General features: G+C 38.2%; 1 protein-coding gene and 1 pseudogene across 1 annotated transcript in view; both read left to right on the plus strand.

The window, feature by feature from the left end:
• Positions 1–3,791: 3,791 nt before the first annotated feature.
• LOC148699867 (3-dehydrosphinganine reductase TSC10B pseudogene) lies at positions 3,792–4,532 on the plus strand (annotated as a pseudogene).
• A 6,765-nt stretch (positions 4,533–11,297) lies between these two features.
• The window catches only part of LOC103723528 (putative methionine--tRNA ligase), a 30,422-nt gene continuing 16,534 nt past the window's right edge, over positions 11,298–25,185 (plus strand). Inside the window, exons 1-7 of the mRNA XM_008814459.6 lie at positions 11,298–11,572; positions 11,693–11,837; positions 20,165–20,318; positions 20,438–20,593; positions 20,755–20,985; positions 21,149–21,292; positions 23,311–23,401. Coding sequence (XP_008812681.4) covers positions 11,452–11,572; positions 11,693–11,837; positions 20,165–20,318; positions 20,438–20,593; positions 20,755–20,985; positions 21,149–21,292; positions 23,311–23,401 — 1,042 coding nt within the window. The 5' untranslated portion in view covers positions 11,298–11,451. The remainder of the gene's footprint in view (positions 11,573–11,692; positions 11,838–20,164; positions 20,319–20,437; positions 20,594–20,754; positions 20,986–21,148; positions 21,293–23,310; positions 23,402–25,185) is intronic.

Here is a 25,185-nt window from a genome sequence, read left to right on the forward strand (position 1 = left end):
GAGTTCTTGAGTCGAAGACTAGCATGCTACACCGAACCATCCTATTAGTCTAGTGGTACCACAGTAGTTTGCCGGTTCAGACATTGCATGCCCTAAACTACCTCCATTAGAGTCTGCACTTATTGGATAAGCAAATTAAACTACTTAATTTTTACAGCCTTGGGAGCTAGTTGCGGAGTTAGAGATTGTTGAGTGCTAGATTGGGAGTTGTTAAGCTTTTACTTGGGTTGATTAGTGGAATGGTGGTTATTTCATCTGGACTTCATCTCTCTAGATCTTTAGAAAAATCTCAAAAGAAGAAGGCCCTTCCTCTAGAATCAATCTGTTGCTGCTCAAAACTTGACTTTATAGGTGGACATTCTGATCTGCTCGGGGAGCTGGAGGAGCATAGCACGGTGCTGGAGCTATTCTATAACCATAGAGCATGATCAAAGGGTCAACAGAACGTATCTGGCTAAAGATCCTTCGATGCTTAAGTTGGGTAGAGTTTCGAAAGAAAATAGGAGAGCTAAAAGAGAGATAGAAGTATGAGAGTATGATATTCAGATTTTTCTCCATACTTGAAAATCTCCATACTTGATATTTATAGAGGAGAGGATGTGAATCTCTGTGATTAGGATCGCGTGATTCTCATATGAGTAGTTGAGCTCTTTCTATATCCACTAGTTAGGGCAGTTAGGGCATTCATTTTCAGATGTGTCGTGATCGGACACTTTCTTGATCTGCTAGTTGGTCGCGATATTCCTTTTTGGGTGCATTGATATCATGTCGAGCTGTGATCGATCGCGTTGATTTTTCAGAGATTTGATTGATCATTGATTTTACTAGGTACATGTCGTCATCTAATTGGCTGGCCGAGCTATTAAACGAGATTTTAGAGATGACAAATTCGAGCCATATCACTTAGCAATTGGCCCTTTTAATTGCTAGCATTCAGTGTATATATAATGATAAATGCACAACACGTTGAGTTCTTGTATTGGTTTTGTTCATTCTTTTCCTTATCCAAACACTTAAAATCCCTACCAAAAAAAAAAAGAAACACTTAAATCCCCTCAACGTGCCTACTAAGCATGTGACTTATTTGAATATGAAGTATTAAAAGCAGAATAGATATAGATCTTATTTGATTATTTGCATTAGTTATCCAGCTGATCAGTTGCAGACAGTGGAAAAAATGTGAAGAAAAAAGGTCAATAGAAAGAAAGTTGGTTGCATGATGGGAACCTCTTAATCTCGAGATAATATTAATCATCCTTGAAGCATAATGCCTTGTTCTAAAGATTCATAGAACGTTGGATCGAAGGTTTCTTCTGATCTCGTAGATTATTCCCCTTCATCTTCCCTTTCTCACATATAGAGGTTATCAGCCGGCACACTAACTGGCAATCCTAAGAATTAGTTAGCAAGAACAAATTTCTTTATAGAAAGAAGAAAACATACAACTAATCTGAGCTAACAACTATAGCATACGCCATAAATATCAACCCAATCCAACCTATATTAAAGTGTCTAGCTAGAGAATTTCATTCAAGATCTTGTTTGAGGAAAAAAGTATTGGTTGGGTTGGACCAGATCACCAATTTCACCTCAAAGCAACATACATAAAAATAAATTTTTTTAAAAAAAAGTGCAATATGCTTGCATTTATGCATGTTGCTCTGGCGGTTAGAAGCCCAACAGGGCATCTCACCTATCTAAGCATCTCACCACTTGAGGCTTGTCACTCGTTCCCATGCCCCTTTGCCGCATCCCCATACTAGCCGTTGTGGCGGGCCTCAAGGTACAGATAAAGAACAGCACAAATTCCCCACAATACCCCTACTAACTTGACCCCAGCCACCGAAGGAGGACCTAAGGGTAAACCCGCTACGAGCTGGTTTGGAAGGCGACGCGGTATATGAGGCCGGACCGGCCTTGTGTACTCCCCAATGGGACCCACAACTCAAGTGAGGTCGAGTTTGGGTCTTTGGATGGACCCCACGTAGGGCCTCCAACCACGGCTGGTTCTTGGCTCGACGCCAGGAGGGAATGCGAATAACCCGGGTCTTTGTTTTGTCTCTGGTGAGCTTGTTCTGGCTCCCATGCCCCACGCCTCAGCTCCATCATGCTAGCCAACAATGAACCAACAAGGAGCGCATGTGAATCATGAAGGAACTATGCAAACTTACAGGAGAAACTGCGCGCGCGCGCACACAGGAAAAGTTATTATTGAGAAGGAAAGGATAATGATTCAAGAAAATATTCATTAGTAAGGACTGAAATCAAATCGGATATGGATCGAATACTAGCATATACACATCTATATATATTTATTTTGTTTGATGAATGCAGGTACAAATACGAACGTTAGTCAAATGTAAAAATTTATATTAATATTTATTTTAAATAAATAGGAAATAAATCGGATACCAAAAGTATGGATATAAATCGGATAATTAAACTCTATGAATATAGAATCAAAAATATTACCAAGTGGATAATAAATCAAGTTAATAACATGTTAATGTGGTCATTTATTTTAAAAAAAAAATCATAAGTACTATATAAAATTAAATAAGGTTATAAATGGAATCGGATATTCAGATACGGATGGGATAATTGTCTATCTATATTCATATCCATTTTTCTTTGACAGATATGAATATGGATACGGATATTAGTCGGATGCTCAAATTTTGATCTATATCCAGAAAAATTTAGATATAAAAATGGATCCGGACATATATTATCCGATCCACTTTCACCTCTATCGTTAGTGGATATATAGAAGCTACATCTATTGTAGGATAGCTAGTGCTTGCTTTTAGTTTAATTTATGGACCCTAATGTTAGTATCAATCCATAAAGTCACTAGATATTCGATACCAGCACCTTGGATTCGATTTCCATCCTTCAACTTCGATCAGGATTTATCCTATCCTAAAGTTTTTAAGAAAACAAAAATAATTCTGGACTAGGGTCCATTAACCACTGACCTATATATTGAACACAAGAAACATGTTGATGTCACATTTATTATAAGATTTGGAGCCCATTAGACGCTAGCTAATTGAAGAGTGACATATTACTCTGGAGATTATATGGCTATATCATCTTCAGAAGCACGGGCGAGTGTCTGGATAATGCATGCAATATTACGTTAAGCAATTTTTTGAAACCTAGAAAAGGATCTCAAAAAAGTGTCCTCGCTGATGAAAGCTTTATATATATAAAAAAAAAAACGGTCTTGCTAGCTTGGTGTTTTATACACCCCAAAAAGAAAAGTCCCAGGTGATATCAGGAGGTCTAGTTGTGCAATGGTGCCATTTGAATATATGCTTCTGATGTGTCTAGGTTTGGTGGCTTGGAATATGCTGTGCAGTGAGGGAATATGGAACCAGGAACCCTGTTCCTCAGCCAAATCTTTCATTGTTGTACGTGATGTAACAATTAACTGTGAGACTATGGCAGTGCTCAGCTAAAAAAGTTGCACATAATTGAATAGAGCCCTTTTACCCCGCAACCAGGCATCTTATGAGGTGCCCATGGTGGAGCAAAAGGAAACTTACACGTAAGCTGGTAATTCTTCATGTGAAATTCTTGTATTAAGCTAGCATTAAGGGTGCAAATAGGACAAATCGGGTCAGGAGTGACCAAGACCCAACCCAATAGAAGATCGGGTCGGATTGGGTCCACCGCTACAATTTTTGACCTAATGGGTCATTCGGGTCAGGTCGGGTCCATGTATAACCCTGACCCAAACTCAAAAATTCGGGTTGCAGTTGGGTCCAGTTCGGATTAACCCATCCATGGCTTCCCTCTTTCTACCCTTCGCCGCCCTCCTCCTCCTGGTCACTGTCGTCCTCCCACGACACATTTGGATCCCCATCAAGAGCCGCCACATCCTCATCACCGGCGAGTCTAGCAGCATCGCCCTTGCCCGCCACGGCACCGTTGAGGGCGCCCGCATCTCCATCCTCCCACCCAACTCCACCCGCCTCTAGGAGGCTCATCACGCCATCCGACTCGCCACCGGCGTCGATGCTGCCGCCCTCGCCGCAGACGTTTGAGACCCTACTGTCGTAGCTCGGGCCCTCAAGGAGGCTAACCCGGTCGACGTTCTCCTCTGCAACCAGTGCATGTTTGTGCCCTAGGAGCTAGAGGCCCAATTGCTGGAGGAGGTTTGCTTCATGGTGGAGATCAATTCCACCTCATCAAAGCTGCCCTCCCTGCCATGAAGAACAGAGCCAGGGAGACCGGCCTCCTTGCTTCCATTGCCCTCATATCCTCCCAAGTCAACCAGGTCCCATCTACAAGCTCTCTCTCTCTCTCTCTCTCTCTCTCTCTCCTGCGCCTTCTTCGCCTGTTCGACCATCCCTCCCCCTTGCCTGAGTCGCCTCCACCATACTAGAAATCCTCATGAGTCACGACTCGCGGGCCACGCAGCTTTGCTCTCTATTTTATAAACGCCCGCTCAACTTTGGGCCTTTAGTCTCTGACTCTTTAAGGTTTGAGCGTGATTTCAATTTTCAAAGGGATACAGAGCATGAGCTTGGCCTTAATAGAACTTATTTGCAACCCCACGGCTGCAGCCCACGAGTCCAAATAATTTTACAGATTTGGATTGGGTCGGGATGGATCATAGGATTGAAAATTTAAAATTATCCAAATTTCAAATAGATCGGGTCGGGTCTGAATTCAGTAAACTTAGTCTCGACCTAAAAAATCGAACGAGTCCAATTTTAGGACCCAACCCGGCCCTACAGATCCTTTAAAATGGGTTAGGTCGGGTCGGATCACGAGTCAACCTAACCCATTTGCAACCTTACTTTTGGTTGAAGCAACAACTAAAACTACCTGCAAGGTCTAGTCATCCATTTATTGTAAAAGCTCAATTCCGATGGTGAAGGAGTAAATTTGGCATGAGATTGATGGGGAGAACCTTTTTTCTTTTTTTGCTTGGAGTGCAAATTCCCTTTTAACTTTAGGAGATTCCTACAATTGGACAATATGGGTAGATTCTTATCGGATGTGCAACCTTAGGTCCCTATCAATTCGCTAAGGATCATTAGTTTTACATAAAAATAGAATTCTCCTATTTTTTTTAGCTATTAAATTCTATCATATATTATTATTTTTTTAACATAAATTCTATCATGTATTATCTCGACCATTCTTAGTTCAACTTGTTGGCACCCTTCTCTCCTTGGAAAAGTCTAATCTTAGTTATAGTATCACTGCTATATTTTTGTTGAAAAAAAAAAGCTTCCATGTAAAAGTTTAGAAAATTGGATGAAACTATTGCCTTTTAAATTTCAACTTCAATAAAAATTCTCTATGAAAGGGCTCACATATCATTTCTACTTCACATGCTTGCATGGTCCTGCAATACGGCCACAAGGCTAGCAAAGTCTTGCAATACTACCTTAAAGAATTAAAGGAATATAATAGAAAAATACAAGCTAAAAAACATCCAACAAGCACAAACATTTTTAGGCTTTCAGTTTGGGAGTTTATTTTCCTCTTTAACTTACTACAAGAAGCCAATCAGAGGCTTTGTTCCCTTCATTGAATTTCCTGCAGACTCTTAAAAGATCAACACAATAAGATAGAACTTTTTTAAAAAAGGAATACAGTAAGATGGGTCTTTATGAGGTAAAAGTAAGAGTTTTAAACATCACACAATGCAACTTTACTGAGTTTTGATTGGACGATCCTTGGAACCATGATACGTGGAGGCAAGAGATTCGACAGCTCAGAAAGTGAGAAAGGGAGAACTCCAAAGCCTTATGTGATGTCTCCGTACCTCTGAAATCACTGCCAAAATATTGATGTTATGGGACGCCCTAAAAAATCGGTACTCTTTCGTGCTCTTTATCGCAACATGACCAATAAATCCAACTGATGCCCGCCAAATCGTTCTTGGATTGGTCACCATCCATGCACTCCTTCCGATAAACCTCCCATTTAACAATCTAAGGGCCAAAGATAGTCAGGAATATCACAAGACCTCTCAACCTTCCAAACCTTGTGAATAAGATGAGTCTGTTCTAGTCTCCATGCCAGAAAAAAGCTTATAGTCATGGCAAATATATGGTTGACAAGAAAACAAGAGAACAAACAAACAAAGAGATGGAGTTCAAAGCATAAATATCACCACCAAAAAGAGAATGGATTCTTTGAACGGCCTGTTGCAGGGATGACACAAGACATGCATGGTAGGTGCATGGAAAATGGTGTGGAGGGGCATCCGATGACCTGCAACTGCTCTCAGAGAAGATAGCGTTTGGGATTTTATGAAGCTTAGCTTGAGAAGAGTCCGTATGTGCTTGAACTGGAGGCCTCGGCTCGGAGTCCAAGGCGATTTGTGTGTCCTCTTTGTGGTCATATTCTCGTGGAGAGCTCGTTTTGAATAGTTGGCGCCACGACAAAATTAAGTTCTACATATGAAGTCCTTAGAATATTACATAAGTCAATTAGTTGACTTTTGGTTGGAATTTGGAAGTGTGGTGATTCAACTTCTATTGAGTGTCCATTAGTGGGGTTTTATGAAAATGACAAGCTTAACAAATTCTATTCATATCTTTGACCAAAAGAAAAGAAAAATAAAAATAGTCATGTTACATGTTCTTACTTTTTGCTAAATTTGGCTGGATAATTGACTCATATTGTTGTTGAGTTGAGTTTCAATGAATCAGTAGACAAGAAAAAAGAAAAAATGCCGGGCCTAGACACCTTGTTTGATTCCGGCCTAAGTTACCTTGACATGGAACATTCATGCTTCCATTTAAAGCTGAGTCATTTATCCGATGCCAAGAATAATATAAGAAGTGAAATCACTCAATTATGTTGCTAGTCATAGAATAACTGTTTTGGAACTATTTCTCAAAGAGTCCCATTCATTGTCTCTCATTATTTTGAGTCTTTTTTTTTGGCAGGGTACATGTTGCTTGGACCAAGGCCATGAAATTCACATTATCTTGCTCCTTCCTCTATAATGCATGTGACAGTTCATTCTAGTATGTTTCTCATAAAATGTAGATTGATCGCAATATCAAAAGATTGTAGAGAATTCAATAAAAAACATGGCTTGGCCCTTTGTTCAGAATGTAAACCATGTTTTACAATAGCACATTCATCACAAAAGAAAACATGAAAATCAAATTAACAAGTGAACTGTAATAAGATCCCTAATGTGTATCGCTAGCACGTATAAGAGCTGTCTCTTCATACAAACCACATCTATTTAAAGGCTACATATTTGAACTTCATGAATGACTTCATCAACTCATTTTTCATGATGCTGATCATAACGTTTACAGGGAGCTCCAGCAAACATTTAGCATATTGACATCCAAACTAGAAAGTAAAGCAGTTTGAGTGTGATCTGCTGATTGAAGCTGGTGTGCAAAACAATGAATATTATAAGCAGACCTATTCTCTTTAATTATTAAGTGCATTGAGACTGTTAAACTCATCTCACATATTACTAGCTCCATCACAATCTTGCCTATATGATCTGGCTATGCTTAGTTCATATTTCTAAATATTGCCTCTGTTTTGAGTATGGAGCTATGGTATCTTTAGTATGCAAACAATATTTAAGAAATATTTAGCCGCATTCTGGACTATGTACAAGGCACAGAACAAGTTCCATTTGTTTTTTTACTGAAAATATCGTTAAATTCATCAGTTAGACAAAAGAGAAATGGTCATTTTCCAACTCCTTAGTAATCTCATTGGTGGTTTTGATCACAACATCATTAACAATGCTTTTTGTCTAGAAATAATGAAAATAACTTACAAAATAGAAAATAAAAACAATAGCACTAAATATATTTTTACCCCGATTTCTCTGATTTTATTTTTAAAATAAAAAATAAGAAATAAAAGCAATGTCAAACAGGTTCTTAATGTATCATATCAATTCTTGTGCCGTGACTATTTTTTTGATAATTGCTTTTATGGTGAGTGATACCATCTACTATTATGATGCTCATGATTATAAAGAGTAGTGCAATTTGTTAGAAAAGTACTAGAGATTTTAAAAAAATTTAGCTAGTTTTAATATTTATAATTTTAACCAAATTTTTATTTATAATTATATTATAATTATTTTTGTGTCATGAATTTCCTCTCATTGACAAAATTATATAGGAATCAATACAGATTTTAAAATTTTTAATTATTTGAATATTTCAATTTAAACTTAATTTTAATTTATAATTAAATCATAATTATTTTTATTGACCTAGTGATTGAATTGGTAACCTGAACCCATTTTTTTCAAATTTGAAAAATAATCTATATCTTGAAATATGTTTTTACAACAATTGCAAATTTAATTTCTATTTATCAAATATTTTTGCTATCAATTATTAAAACAAAATTAAAATAAATTATATTTGTCTATGTGCAATGGTTCTATATATAATGGGAAAGTCTTCGAGTCTAACAAGCATGTATTAGACTCTAAGGCATTTAGTATTTTCGAGTACAATTCAACTCCAAACTCCTAAAGCGAAGTGAAAATGAGCTATTCTAAAAAAAGAAAATAAGAAGAATCATAAGTGTCCTCTCGCACAACTGTTGTTTGGTATTTTTTTTTTTCCCATCATGTGCAAAGCAATTTCTATCTACAAATAGAAAGATATCAATCTCTAGTACTATTTAAATTTTCAAGAGAGAAATCTAATTCGGATTATTATGGGAATTGGTAAGTCCTCAGAGTTCATAGTTTTAGAATTATTTTTCTCATATATTATTATGGGAATCAAAAAGTTGGAAAATATTACCACTTTTTTGTGGTACTACAAGTTGTTAGAGAAGTAATAGAGATTTTCAAAATTTTAATTATCCTGCTTCCATGATCTCTTCCAAATTGATGTTCCAATATCTTCTTGTCATTTTCCCCAAACTTCCTTTTTTTAACAAAGAGACGAGTTACCCTGAAATAAATACATGAGATAACAAATCAAGTTTTTTCCTAAGATTTCGAATGGCTGTCCCGAATTCAAGTTGATTATGTTTCGCTTTTTCCTCAGAAAAAGACGATCAAACAATTCCCAATCATGGTCCTTGCGGATCGGATCATCCGTATAGGATAAAAAAAGAAACTCCAGATATTTGCTATTTTTCTCTTTGAATGAGAAAAAAAATCCATTTTTTGATTTATTTCATCTATTCCATGACCAGAACAAAGGGGGATACACGTTACACCACGATTTTGAATCAGAAGAGAGATTTCAAGAAATAGCAGATATATTCACTCTATCAATAACCGAGCCGGAACTGGTGTATCATAGGGGCTTTGCCTTTTCTATTGATTTCTACGAGTTGGAAGACTTCCATATCCAAGCTTAGCTCAAACGTATCTCGCTTCTTTTTGGGTGTGAAGCAGTGTCAAACCAAAATATCCAACAAGCATAAGCATTAGCTCTCCCTGAAAAGGAGGTGATCCAGCCGCACCTTCCAGTACGGCTACCTTATTACGACTTCACTCCAATCACTAGCCCCGCCTTCGGCATCCCCCTCCTTGCGGTTAAGGTAACGACTTCGGGCATGGCCAGCTCCCATAGTGTGACGGGCGGTGTGTATAAAGCTTGGGAACGAATTCACCGCGTATGGCCGACCGGTGATTACTAGCGATTCCGGCTTCATGCAGGCGAGTTGCAGCCTGCAACCTGAACTGAGGATGGATTTTTGGAGTTAGCTCACCCTCGCGGGATCGTGACCCTTTGTTCCGGCCATTGTAACACGTGTGTCGCCTAGGGGCAGAAGGGGCATGATGACTACGTCATCCTCACCTCCCTTCGGCTTATCACCGGCAGTCTGTTCAGGGTTTCAAACTCAATGGTGGCAACTAAACATGAGGGTTGCGCTCGTTATGGGACTTAACCCAACACCTTACGGCACGAGCCGACGACAGCCATGCACCACCTATGTCCGCGTTCCCGAAGGCACCCCTCTAATACTGATACTTTTGATCTAATTTATTTATAATCATATTATAATTATTTTCATGTCCATTTTTCTTATTGACCTCATGGTAAAATTACTAAAATCGGTTATCTTTCTGATTAATGATTACTCCATATTTTGAAACATTGACTACATCAACAATGAATCCAATTTCTATTTATCACAACAATTTTTTTACTATCAATTATTAAAAGAGAAAAGAAAATAAACTACATCTCTTTATATATGTATGTATGTATGTATGTATATATGTAGCACTAGTTTTGGTACACTCAAATGGATCTTCGCTCAGAATCGATCAGGTCTATATTGAAAACAGAGATTATACATCCATAATTCGAGATGTTGGATGTGATCTAATACTTTAAGCTACTTACACACAAAAAATCATATGACTTGGAGACCTTTAGCCCATACATTAAGTTGTAAAAAGTTAAACATTCTAATAACATGAAACGATATATATTTTTTTAGTGTGTAAACAATTTAGAAGTAGTAAATTACGTTCAACGGCTTGAATCATCGATGTGGAACTTTTATTGTCCGATATAGACTTGATCTGATTAGAATGAAGATCAACTCATACATGGTATGCTGTACCGGTCGGTACCGGACGTATCGTACTCGTACCGATGGGTACCGGTATCGGTATGCCAATGTCAGTATACTTGGCGTACCGCGTACCGTGCCGTACCGATACTCGGTACGCCTATACTAGTGCGGCACCAGTACGGGGTTCGGTACTGATACGGCGAACCTTGAACTTGTATGTAGCCAAATCCATATCAATACATATATGTATCCATACATACAAACATACACATATATAATAGCCTCTTTGTTCATGTTTTCTATATAATTCTAAAGTCTTGTTGTCCAACAAGCATGTGTTAGATTTCAAGGTTTTCCGTGTTTAGCGGAGTATAACATGACTCTGAACTTCTAAAGTGGAAAGAGAACCAGCAGCCTTATTTTATTTTATTTTTTTAAAAAAAATCACAAGGTAGCAGCCTCTCTCCCAACTGCGATTTTTTGCCAGTGCATTTCTCATGCGCGAGAGCAGTCTCCAGTTACGGGTTGAAAGATATTAATTTCTTGTATTGTTTAATTTTTCTAGAGAGAAAACTGATTAGAATTATTATGGAAATGGAAAAGTTCTTCTCTTAAACTTTGAAGATAGAAATCTTATTAAAGTTACTGCATTACTTGGAAAAATGGAAAATATTGCCGTTTTTATATGAAGTTAGAATAAGGATATCCAGGATATCAGGATACGAATATGATTAGAATAATAAATGATAATAGATATAAGTGACCGCTTTGGTTCAAGTGCTAAGGTGGCCTGTCCGGTTCGGCTCTCTACCTGACGAGAACCTGGTGCTCTTCCACGCCCGCAGCCCACTAATTAAAAGTTGAGAGGGTTTCTGCTGACCTCCCTGGTTCGCTTTCATCGGTGCTCTCCACCACCTCCTCTCCGGCGACTTCGGGATGGGAGATTCTCCGGCGAAAAAACCCCCCAAGCTTCCGGTTCCCGGCCGCCGGAACATCCTCATCACCAGCGCCCTCCCCTACGTCAATAACGTACCCCACCTCGGCAACATCATCGGCTGTAATTTCTCCCCATATTTCTCAATGCCTTGGCCTTTTTTCCCGATTTTTTTTTGATCAAAGTTGGTTATTTTCTGGATTTTCTCGATGCTGTGGGTGAGAGCTTTTCGATCCGGTGCAGGTGTTCTGAGCGCCGATGTGTTTGCTCGATACTGCCGGCTTCGGGGCTATAATACCATTTATATTTGCGGGACGGATGAGTATGGGACGGCCACGGAGACCAAGGCCATGGAGGAGAATTGCTCTCCGAAAGAGATATGCGATAAGTTAGTGCCACCCAATCTTCACCAGTGGTTTTAATTTTACTGAAATTTGTAGTCTGGAGCTGTAAATTATTCTGTTTTTAATCGTATAGGAGATTTTCTCGTTAAAGAAAAAGTATATGGGATTTGAACTCATTCTGGATTTTAGATTTTGAATGCTAATCTAAATTTTGAATCGGAAAAAACGAGTTGCTATGACTAAAGAGTTGCTCGTAGCTAAAATATGGAAGGTTGATGTAGAAAGTGCCTGACTAGATTTTCTCCAACTTGGGAAAGATGCAGCTAGCCGATGCAATCAATTTTCCAATGTTGGGTGGCGAAGGTAGGAATTTCTCTAAATGATCTAGCGGGAGTGGTTATGGATACATAGGTATAGAAATAGTGTGGATTAAACTTCTCAAAACAAGCTTGGCTCAAAATATCTGCTTGACTTGATGATTTGTGGTAACTATTTGATGCGTATGGGTACTATGAGGCATCATGTTCATTGTTGCACAATAGTCAAAATTAGATCTAGAAAGCCTTGATTTCTGTATTTGTCATTTATTTAGTGTCCTTTCCCTTGTAATAGTTATTTGGGAAGCTTTGAAGTTAACTAGATTAAAGTTTTAGTCAACTAATTTGTCTGTGTTAGGTTAGATGCAGGGCTGAATGATGATGTGGTGATGCTATTACAGACATAAAAAGAGGTTCTAAAGCACTAGCGGAGGTAGTGTATAATTGCTACAAGACAAGAATCCTTCTAAAGCATTATGTGACATGACAAGGACTCTAGGATGGATCTTCTCAAGGCACAATTTTGACAATGTGTACAGATGCATGTAAGGAAGAGGAGACCTATAAAGTATCACTGAAAATCAAACTTCATTTTAAGATGCATCAGGGAGAAAAGGAAAAAAGAGCTAAACTTGCTCTTGATACTTACATGATGTAAAACTAGAGCTTTGTGAATGTGTCATGCCACAAGCTTGAAGGCATTCTCCTTGACCATCAACCACGACATTCTAGATTCTGTTGTATGCTGACCAAACTTTTCTTAGTGGTATATCATAGAAACAACTAAGGAATGTGGAACCATTTTGAATCGCCTTGTTCGGAGCGTACCGAGTTATGCCGGCAGCGGACCGGAACGGTTCCGGCATTGAAAACTAGAAACTGACAAAGGAGAGGGAGAGGGAGAGAGAAGGAAAGAGAGGAAAAGAGAGAGAGAGAGGGAGGGAGGGCTGTTGGAGGAGGGGCTCTGCCCTTCAGACGTTCGAAACAGGGGTCCATCGGGCCCCAACTTTTATTTTGCTGACTTCACCTAAAGCTTACAAAAATAAAATGAGGGATCCGACGGACCCTTGTTTTGAATGTCTGAAGGGTGGAGCTCCTCCTCCAGCCCTCCGACGGCCTCCGTGGCCCTCTAGTGGCCTTCGACAGGCCTCCCTCTCCCTTTCCTCCTTCTCCCTCTATCTCTTTTCCTCTCCCATGTTCTTCCTCTCCCACACCTTCTCTGTCGTGTCGGGCCGCGCTTCGCAGCCTTCACCATCTCTCTCCCTTCTTTCCTCATCCTCTCTCTCCTTCCCTCCCTCTCTTTTTCTCTTTTCCTCTCTCATGTTCTCTCTCTCCACCGCCCTCTCTGCTGTGTCGGTACGAGCCCAGCACAGAACGACAAGGGACGTACTAAACCGTGCCGCCGGATGTTTGGTACATGCCCAGGTATCGGCATAGCGATCCTTGGATACAACTATTAATGATCACAATGCCTAGGCATATTTAGTTAGCTCTGTAGTTGAGAGCTTATACCAAAAGTTTATTATGGTAGTGCAAGACTCTTGAATTGTGTAGTTACCATGGCATCAAAGTCCATCCTTATGTCTCAATAATAGTCCTATCCAAGTATAATAAAGGCTCAAGGAATGTTAAGATGCCAAGACTTCTTGGAACCCAGGTGCAAGCTGCAAAGCAAGATGCATACTTTAGTAAAGTAAGTTGAAAAATATAAAAAATGATCAAATTTATGTTTTTACCCAACAAGAGAAAAAGTGGTCAAGTTTCTTGTTCCTCCTATAAGGAGGAAGAAAAAGAAGACTAACATGCAAAGAAGCTCTAAGTTGAAACTATAATTTATCGAGCAAGAAGAAGGCCTGAGGAGGCCGAAGAAGTGGAGGACTTAGCAGTGAAGAAGCTCTTAGATGAATCTATAATCCACTGCTTCTTCTTGGTCTTTCTCTCTCTATTCTTGGTGAATGAGTCATTTTTTCTCAGGCTTTTTAATTCTTAGAATTACTTGATGAATAGCTTTGGACTTTGGGTTTTAGTGGGTTTGTTGCTTTACCTTGAGGTGTGCCTTGATGTGTGCTGGGGTTCATGTAGAAAAACAAGCCTTGAGTGCCTTTTGGGCACCTTATTAAAGGGGCATCTTCTGGGGTGAGCCAAAGTGCTAGAGATAGGCCTTATGCCTTTGGAGTGCCTTGGCACACTTTTCACATGGGTCCTATCCATTCTTGTGATTTTTTTGGTTGCTTAGCAAAACGATAAAGAAGTTGATTGTGTCGTGAGAGGTCTATTTTTGGACATTCTGCTTTGTGCAAGTAATTCATTCACTTAATTAGCTCATATCTAGAAATTGCCCTTGCTAACAATTTCATATAGCAAGCATTGTAGTATCATGTGCTGATGGTGTGCTAGCCTAGCATTGCCATAGTACATAACTACATATGGTGGTGGTATGCTTAGTTATGCCAATATTTTGGCATGCTTGGCACACACTGGCACGATAGCTTGCCGAGTGTTTGAGATTGAGCTAGTAATGCTAGTGCCATGTGTTAGTAAGGCACCGACAGGGTATGTTTTGTGCTGTGTGCTACTAGTGTACATCCTATTTTATGGAGTCAAAAGTTAAAAATGATCATATTTGGATTTATCATTATGCTTCATTTATTGTGATCATAAACACATATTTACTTATCTTTGACCCATTTAATATTTTTATGAGCGAATTCTTCTTTCTTTGGGCCAAATACTTCTAACCGGAAATCACCTTTTAGGAGCACAATTTCATGTAATTTGATCTTATTGCTTAGAACTAGGATAAAAGGGCTCTATCCGCACTTTATCTGATGTATCTTGCCAAATGCCGGATTTTGGGGTAGATATGTTATACCCGACAATTCGAACGACACCTTGCTTTCCCATATAAACTTGGTTTTACTTTTACCAAAGGTACGCAAGTATCGATTTAAACTTGGGGTGGTTAACTTGGTTTAAATATCCTTGCAATTATGAGGAAAAATGACTGATTTAGCCTTCTTATATACAATACTAATAATATAATAATATCATGATATTGTACTAATATTATAAATTATATATTGATAACATATAATATATACTATCATATATAACATTATATATTGCCTTATGTTATTTATATTGTGTAATATTATACGATAAAATATTATATAATGTAATATTTAGTATGATATAATACTATGTTATTAAATAAAATTTTATAATATATTAGAAATATATTATTTAAAAATAATGTACTATATTATATATAATATTATAATATATTATATTATCATATAATATTATAATATATTATATTATCATATAATATTATAATATATGATGTCATTATATAATATTATAATATATAATATATTCTATAATATTATCATCTTCCAGAATAGGGTTGACCCACTCATGCTGTGGAAAATTATTTCCATTCCACATGCTTCCATATTCATATTCAAGAAGGACAATGCACATTTTATAAGATTTTATAATATTATGCTATATATAATATAGATTGGAAGGGAAAAATTGTTCAATTTCATAAATTCACATTTTTTCTCCAATTATCCTCAAATAACATCCAAACAGCCTTTGTTATGCCCGATCAACATCCAAACAGAAAAACAAAAATGGACAATCCTTGGGACAGGAACATTTTATCCCAAAAAGAACATGAGGTTTATCCTAGCTAAATATGGTAAAATCTAGCCCTTTTGGCTTAACTTTTCCTTATCCTCGAAAAGCCCATCCCTGTTCCAAATTAAGCCTTAGTGTAGGGTGCAATTTAATTGATGGTGTCTAGATGAATTGATTAATTGACTATTGTATTAATGGGATGGTTTTTTGTCAAACTCTTTTCATAAACCGCATTTTGGGGACTTTTAGTCCATCCTTTGTGATTAGGACCTTCATTGTTATCGAAGATTGAAATTTGAAGCTTCACAAGGAGTATCCAATTTGATAATTGTTATCAAGCTTCCTGTGGATTTGACTGATAAAGATTGTTCTTCTTTTTTTCTATAAAAAAGAGTATTGGAGATTGTTGAGCAAAGAATACCGTGAAGCTTATTAGCTAAGCATATAGTCTTTAAAACAGCTACTATTATAAAGTTTAACATTTAGGTTTAAAACATCTCTACAGTTATGTAATAATGCTTTGGAAAAAAGACATAATAGGAAATGAAAGAAGCCTAATGCCTGAACCCACAAAAGTTGAATAAAACAACACAAAGGATCAATTATAGAGAAATAGTAATTTGTTGGGTGATCGAGGTGGAGGGTAATAAATAATCCAAATTCGCTAAATGATGAATAAACATGGCAAATTTTTTGAAATAAGAATCTGACACTTAAGGAAACTAGCTCGAAGATCCAAACAATACAGGGAGTTCAAACGATCCAATTGGATAGGGAAACAAAGAACTTAGCTAGCTATATGCACGGTACATGCTAGCTAGCAGGGACCAACACTTGAAACTAGGGTCGCCAGAACCGTCCCGAATCGGGTGGTTTGGGGCAAACTAATCCGTACCGGCGGTGGACCGGAATGGTTTCGGTAACAAAAACAAAACTCATCGATAGTGGGGGAGAAGGAGAATAAAAGAGAGGAAAAGAGAAAGCGAGTGGGGGAGGGAGAGAGAGGGAGAGGGAGAGGAAGGAAGAGAGAGAGGTGGAGGCCGGCCGGCGAGCCGCACGGAGGAGGGCTTCGCGGTCGGATCTCATGTTTCGTTCGAAACAGGGGTCCGGCCTCTTTTTTTATTTCGCGACTTTTAAGTGAAGTTGGCAAATCGCTTGCCGATTTCACTTAAAAGTTGCGAAATAAAAAAAAAGGGGTCGGACCCATGTTTCGAATGAAACAGGAGACTCGGCTGCGGAGCCCTCTTTCACCTCCTTCGCCTCCTCTGCATGGATCGCTGTTCTCGGCAAATCTCTTGCCGACTTCACTTAAAAGTCGCGAAATAAAAAAAAAGGAGCCGGACCCCCGTTTCAAACGAAACAGGAGACTCGGCCGCGGAGCCTTCTTCCACCTCCTCCACATGGGTCGCCGTTCTCCGCCGCCTTCCGCCGCCGTCCTGATCAAAGGGGCCAGACCCCTGTTTCGAATGAAACAAGAGACTCGACCGCGGAGCCCTCTTCCGCCTCCTTCGTATGGGTCGCCATCCTCCACCTCCTCCGCATGGGTTGCTGTCCTCTGCCTCCTCCGCATAGGTCGCCGTCCTCCGCCAGCCTCTGCCACCCTCCTCTCTCTCTCCCTCTCTCCCCTTCTCTCTCTCTTTTTCTCTTTTCCGTTCGCCCTCTCCTACGCCTCCTCTACTATGTCAGTATGGAGCCAGCACGAAACGGTACGGGGCGTACTATTCCGTGTCGTCGGGCAACTAGTCTGGGCCCCGGTTCCGGCACAGCAGACCATGCTTGAAACCATGAAAATGTGTAAGAACACATATATTTGGTTAAACCTTGCTTAGTTCACCCAAACTTTCTCTTTGAATATGAATCTGGACCTTAGATCCAGATTACTGCGATCCATATTTATACACAACTTGATTCAGATAAGATGTGCTAGTAGGGTTGTGCATTCTACTGGAACCATCTTGCATTGAAGACAAGTTCAGCCAAGATATTGTTGTACCAGGCTGAGCTTGGGCTTGAAAAAAATATGTCTTGGCTGGTTGCTTCTGAGCTTTATAGCCCAGTCTTACTGGGCCCTTATTTGGAAAAGGTATGCATTCTGGTGAAAATCTAATCCAGGCATTGTAGGTTGTAGTATAACAAGAAAGAAGTTCAATAACTTCACTCCAATGTATAAGAATAATAAAATTCATGCAATTTCTTTTTTTTAAAAAAATAGATGATAAAAATTATGTTAGCAACCAACGATTGTGCTATTTCTATGCTGAAAAAAAGTTTGGTTTGCCTAAGATATAAGTTTTGCCAACTTGAGCATAACTAATTACACTACAGGCTAAGCTTAGGCTGCGTCATGTTGGGTCTAAGCTTGGGCTGTTATCTTGCAATACAACCTAAGGCCCCAAGATGGCCTTTGGTCCTGCCCAACCCCAATATATGTGCACCTTGACTTGCCGCTTGGACTGGCCTAAACAAATCAACCGACAACACTGATAAAGCCAGCCCTGTTACTTTCTCCTTGCCCCTCAGATCAAATCAACAGCTCTGATAAAATGAAGACATGCACAATGTTTAATCAATCTGGTTTCATGTTTCTTCTATCTTGTATGCTTCTCAGTAATAAATGCTGTTGTTGCCTTTAAATGAAGAATCTATTTTTTGATTGTAGGCCTCAAGTACATGGACCTGTATCAAGCATTGCATAGAATTTTGGTTTCTGTTTCTCATTTTATTGATTTGTTTTTAAAGATTTCATTGGAATTTAACACGTATAATTTGTACCATGTGATGTTACAATGCAAGTTTTACAAAATTGTGTAAGATACCCTACCTTTGGTGCTAGGGAATAACATCAAATAACAGTGTTGGCATTAGAGTTGTTTTTGGTGCTTAGAAAATCACTCTAATGTACCAAACATATTGAAAGCCTTTATATGAAATTAATTATAAGTTCTTCTTGCCTAGTTACTTTAAAATTTAAAGTATATGTGCTAAATGCTGTGATATTCATCTCGATTGTTGTATAATTGATTTGTCCAACAATATGAAACTTCATTTCCCAAAAGGTTTTGGCTTGTCTTGGTGAATCTTTTGTTGGTCTTGAACTCTTATCGAGAAAAAGGAACTTACCAAAATAGTAGTATCATGTGACATTGTACTAATATAATGTTATCATAGAAAATTGTTAATGGCGTATCAACCTGGAAATATTGTCCGAAGTATCATCTCCAAGTATGCAATTGTATGTCAAACATTATCCAATGTTATACTGCTTGTGTACTATTTATATTCTATCTAATACTGTTTCTGGACCTGACATAATAATTTAAGTATGATACAAATAAGGACTCTTACTTTATATAACTTGGCCTTTTGTTTTCTAGTTTACGTTGCCTAAGTATAGTCAGAAATCAGAATCATTCTTAATGTTGATACACACAAACATAAGTAAAATTTTAACAACAGAGTCACAAGACCCATTCTGTGTTTAGAATTATTTGACGATATACATAGTTTCTTATTAGAAACTACTCAATTTTGGATGATGCAGTAGCTATCAGCTGACTTTCATCCTGTGCTTCTAGTCTATGTTACTGTTCACTCAATGATGAAGGGTAAGGATAATAAGTAATTAAAAACATACTATTGTTTTATGTTTCTTACTGCAGACTTGAAGGGATTTTGGTCTCTGGTGGAAATGTCTATCTGCTATTTTAAATAAAAATCCTACTTCATATGCTTATGTTGTGTTCTTTTTTTTTTTTTTGGTTCTTCTATATTGCAAAGCATATATGATGTTTATGCAATTAAATATGCAGATTTTCTTTTATTGGTTACAAGGGAACCCAGGAGGCTAAGGTCACATTTTAAGAAGTCATGGTCGGCCTTCTGGACTTATCTGCCCAATATCTTAAGTATGCCTCAATAACATTCACCCGAGTCCACTCACCATGGGCCATGCTTGATCTGCATCCGCAACGTGCAACACCATGCTCGTGCTCACACAATTAACCTGCATTTGATGCTATCTTTATTTTTGAGTAAATTACCCTTCTTTGGATATCCAAGGACAGTAGCAGGATTAAAACTTAAACCACTGCCAAAGTGGGGCAGGGTGCCAACCACCAAGCCACTTGGTTGTTGGCTTATGTATATTTAATCTTTTTCGTTATTTTTTGCTGAGAGAAGTTCATAAAGTGTTTATAACTACTCAATGCCATGAACTTATATTGCTGAAGTATTTATATTGGTTTCTTAAGTTTCAGTTGCATTTAATCAGAAGAACCTGTTATGCTAGTTTTCTCTTTGAAAAGAAAAGAAGGAAAAGAAAAAAGAAACATAAAACAAACTTCACCATGTGTCTTTGAGACTAATCTTGTGCCTTTCTACCCTTGAAAATGTTGTTCCTGCCTATGCAGATACCATGCGATTCACAGGGACATTTATAAATGGTTTGACATAAGCTTTGATGAGTTTGGACGCACATCCACTCCCCAGCAGACTGAAGTTTGCCAATCAATATTTCAGAAATTAATGGAGAATAAATGGCTTTCTGAAAACACAATGCAGCAAGTATGGCGATAGGTTTAACATAAGCTTTGACATAATTTATAGAATCTTTTCTAGTCATATGTTGCCTGCATCTGTCTGTTTTTTTGTTTAGATACTGATTCCCTCTACCTTGAATGTAGCTTTTCTGTGAGACATGCCCACGGTTCTTAGCTGATCGTCTTGTGGAGGGCACATGCCCTACGTTAGATTGTAATTATGAGTCTGCACGAGGTGACCAGTGTGAAAAATGTGGGAAGTTGTTAAATCCAACTGAATTGAAAGATCCTAAGTGCAAGGTAAGTTTCATCTATCTTCATCTATCTAGATTCTTTATTGCATTTCCTTCCTTTGACTCTTAAAATATGTTTCTCGTACTAAATTTTGCATTCTAGTGTGTTAAATTTATTTGAAAATATCTGTTCCTTTCCTTACCCGAACTTACTTATTCTCGTTATAGGTATGTCGAACTACTCCTCGCATTCGTGATACAGATCACTTGTTTCTAGAGCTCCCTTTGCTGAGGGATAAATTAGAAGAGTATATCAACAATATGTCAGTGGCTGGAGCTTGGAGCCAAAATGCTATTCAAGCAACATATGCATGGCTGAAGGAGGGATTAAAACCTCGCTGTATCACAAGGGATCTTAAATGGGGAGTTCCTGTTCCACACGAGAAGTATAAAGATAAGGTGAGACAAAAAAAGGTCCATGCTTAGCATTGTGAGAAGATGTTTCTATCAGGGATCTAGCTATTCATCTAATTCGTATTAAAATTATGCTAGACTGATACTGGAGTCCAATTTTATGTTGAACTATGAATGATAAGTTGTTGCTGGTGATATTGTTGTCCAGGTATTTTACGTCTGGTTTGATGCCCCCATTGGATATATCTCGATTACTGCATGCTACACCATGGACTGGGAGAAGTGGTGGAAGAATCCTGAAAATGTGGAGTTGTATCAGTTCATGGGTAAGGATAATGTGCCATTTCACACGGTAAGATATTTTATACACGTTCCTTTTCTCATGCTTTTTCTTTGATCAATAGTTGCATTCACATTCTTGCAGTGGACTTATATAAAGATAGTTTTGATTGCTTATTGGACATTTATTCTACCTGCAATATTTGACATCATCTTTGTCTCTCTTTCAGATATTAGGTTATGATTTAAGAATGTCTGTCTAAATGGATACATTTCCTTTTTTTTTTTAATAGTTCAAATTACTAGAACAGTTATATGGTTATAATTGCATATTGTAAGTAACAAGAGTGCCCTAACCAGTTGGTCTGTGGGCAGGGGCGGCTCAATACATTCTGGGGCTTAAGGCGAATCCAATGAACGAGGCCTCTTTTTTTTAATAATAATTTTTTTTAATAAATATAAAATACTTAAAAAAATATATGAAAATAGATAGCTATCAAGTACACTATTTCAACAAAGATACATGAATCTAACAAAGATACATGTATCTAACAAAGATAGACAAGAAGCCTTTTCAATTTAATATAATTCTTGAATGGAAGCACATAAAAGTAATTACTCTAAATGAAGGGCCATGAAACTGATTAAATAACTGGGATAATGCTTGGCAATACTGTTTACCATGTCAAGTAAGAGCCGAATAGGAAAAGGTCATCCCATGGCACTTCATAGTCAAGGTAAAGAAAAGAATTTGTCCATAAAGGAACCTCTCTATAAGACAAAGTAGGGCCATTATGGGAAATTCACTCCATCTAATTAATAAAAGTCCCATCCCACCATCTCCCCTTTCAAGTGAGTACCCAAGCAGCAACTGCAACATCACAGCAAGCAGCCATTCAACCCCCTCCCTCCTTTTCTCTCTCTACCACCCAAGAGGGGAGAAGAAACCGAGAGGAGAAAACTAAAAGAATCTCCACCCTCCAAGAAGTCCATCTCCAATCCCCCTATCTTTCTTCCGGATGGCCCAGCTGGATCAGGAGTAATGTGAGGGAAGGAAAACCAAGACCAAAACCAAAAAAGAGAAGGGATGAAAGATAAGAGTGGCTTCAGGCGTCTATCAAGCCAACCAAATCCCTCCTCTCTCTCTCTCTCTCTCTCCCCCCACCCAAAACAAAACTACTGTCCCCAACTTCCCAAATTGCCCCTCTGCAGGGCAGGAAACTCTCCACCTCCCTTCCATCAAGGGGGAAGACTCGTAGCCAGCTCCTGATCCCGTTTTATATGGGGCCTTTGCTTCCTTTTGGTCAGCCTCCCGGGGGCCTTCCATTGGCCGGGGGCCTTAGGCGACCGCCTCAGTCGCCTAGGGTTCGGGCCGGCCCTGTTTGTGGGCTCAGTATCCCCTGTCAGTTGGATCTCTTAAACTCATGTATACCAAGTGCATGTCTACACCAAGTGCTTCTGTGTTGTGCACACAAAATGGTTCATACATGTGGTGTACCTCAAGTGCACCAGAAGACTTCTGAAACATGGTGCATCATTCATTCATGAACTCCCCCTTATTTTGTTTCCTGTATATCGTCAGTCAAATTTTCTTCAAAACTTCAACCATAATGAATATTCAATTTCTTAGCTATTTTATTTTCTATTACTACCTCTTAAAACATCCAAATTATTAAGGAAGATCATAAAACATTAAATTCATCATGATTTTTTAACTTTCAAATTATAGTAATGGTAGCAAGCAAGCACATACAAAATTACATCCTATCATCGTCCGAATTTAGTACTGGATCAATTCTTTTTTATGTGCTCTTTTTTTTTTTGCACAATTTAACGAATGTATGTGACTTACTCTTCTGTGTAAACTTGTACTTAAATGACTGAGACCAAAAGTGATATGTGACTTGAAATAATTTTTAATGTCAACATTCTTGATGAGTAAATGCCATCCTGTTTAGACAGATGCATTATGCTGTGTGTGTAGCATATTTTGGTATGTGTACATGCTTGCCAGAATATTGTCTATTAGTATATATTTGATTACTATTAGTTTATATTTATTTTTACTGAATCTTAACCTGGCAATTCTAGGTTATGTTTCCTTCTACACTTCTTGGAACTGGTGAAGAGTGGACAATGATGAAGACTATAAGTGTCACAGAATATTTAAATTATGAATCAGGTATTTTTAAGTAACAATTTACTTTTGTTGATCATAGTTGTTCCAAAACATGGAAAAAATATTCTTAACTATGATCATGAATGCTGAAATGCCTATTGTCCTTTTTCTTCGGATCAGTAAGTGGAAAGGTTACTACAGAAAAGATTAATTCTTGGTTGGTTCCTCACCATAGGAATGTAGGAGCCTAAATATTGTTTAACCAATGTATACAGTCTTAACTGTCTTCCTTTTCTGTTCAATGAACACTTGATAGTTCATTCACATCAAAGTAAGACATGGACCTGCATTACTTCTTGTTGTAAATGGCAACTATGCCACCTCAACCCACGCTATCAAGGTGATTTCCAAGTCCAAGTTGCGGAACACTCTGGAACCTAGTCCTCATGTAGCTTGAATGAACTTGTGATCAACTGAAAACCACCCAAAATACTGAAAAAAATATTGTTGCACTCTGCTATAATGCTATGACGGGACTAGTTGCTTCATTCGCATTCTGTGGGAATGGATATGACTCTCTAAACAATCTTGTACACTGAATCTGGAGTAGTAATCTAGACTCAATCCTTCTATTCTCTCCATGCTCTTGTCTCTAATGAATTACCGAATCCATTATTGGAATCCCAACACCTTGGTGATCTCAATATTGTTCTTGACAATGTGATATAAGGGAATCGGAAACTATATGTTGAAGCTGTCCCTGTCCGGTCAATTGAACAACTACTACCTACCTTTCTCCTTGCTGAAGTCCATCTCAGTATCATTTAACTTCTCCCAGCGGTTGTCTTGTAATATAAATTTTAATGCTTTTTCCTCCAAATCCCTGTGTTCTCAAAGGCAAGTACTTAGAAAAACACACTATCTTTATAATGGTCCATCATTCTGATCAAATCTGAATATGTGATGCAATTCCATCTCTTTCCTTTTGCAATCTTATGGTAAGAGTTGTATTTATATCTTTTTCATGCTCATGTTGCTCCAGGGAATTACTTTCCAAGTTACCTCCTTTCTTGGTAACCGAAAGTCGGAATGATCCTCTTTAATCTTTCTTCTATGGACTGAATTTCAGATCTGTCTTCCAATTTGTGCTGTTAAACCTTTTTCTGATAAGTTGGTTCCTGCAGTTATCCCCCTTATTAGCAAAAATAATATTTGTCTATCTTTTTTCACAATCTTTAACTTCATAGGTCATATGGAATGCTTTCTGCATCAAACTTCTCCATACCATGGCTTTACACAATCAAACAACTGAGGTGATCTCAGTCAATCTTCTATGTGAATTTTGCAAAAATAGCCCACTTTTTTTTTTCTTTTTGTGTATTTGGATTTGCTTTTATGTTTTTGCAGGAGTGGCCCAGTTTTGAAATTTAAGGATGTCCTTTCTTTTGGCCCTAGTAGGTTCACTCAAGTTGTATGTTTAAGTGGAGTTGAGTTCGTATATTCTTTTTATAGTGAATTCACATTTTCTATAGCGAACAAACACATTTTTTATAACTGAGTGCGCACGTTTGTTGGATGCTGAATGCATGTATCTTATATATTGACTTGCCTGAGCGTATCCATGGGACAAGGGAAAAAGCCTTCAAAAGTGTTGAAACTTGGCCATTCTTGCCAAAAGAGGAAAGAAAATAGTGGCCCGATTCTGCCAAAAGGGAAATAAAGTGGGCTGTTTTCATAAAATTCTCATCATTTTCACCTTTTTGATGCTCGAGGATTGGGTCTTGTCTTGCTTCTTGCTAATTCTAGAAAAATTAGAGTCAATGTTTGTTATACCATCCTCAGTTTAA

The sequence above is a fragment of the Phoenix dactylifera genome, chromosome 15 (assembly GCF_051530095.1).
Source record: "Phoenix dactylifera cultivar Ajwa chromosome 15, Ajwa_hap1_PhDact_Kaust_v1.1, whole genome shotgun sequence".
Lineage (NCBI taxonomy): Eukaryota > Viridiplantae > Streptophyta > Magnoliopsida > Arecales > Arecaceae > Phoenix > Phoenix dactylifera.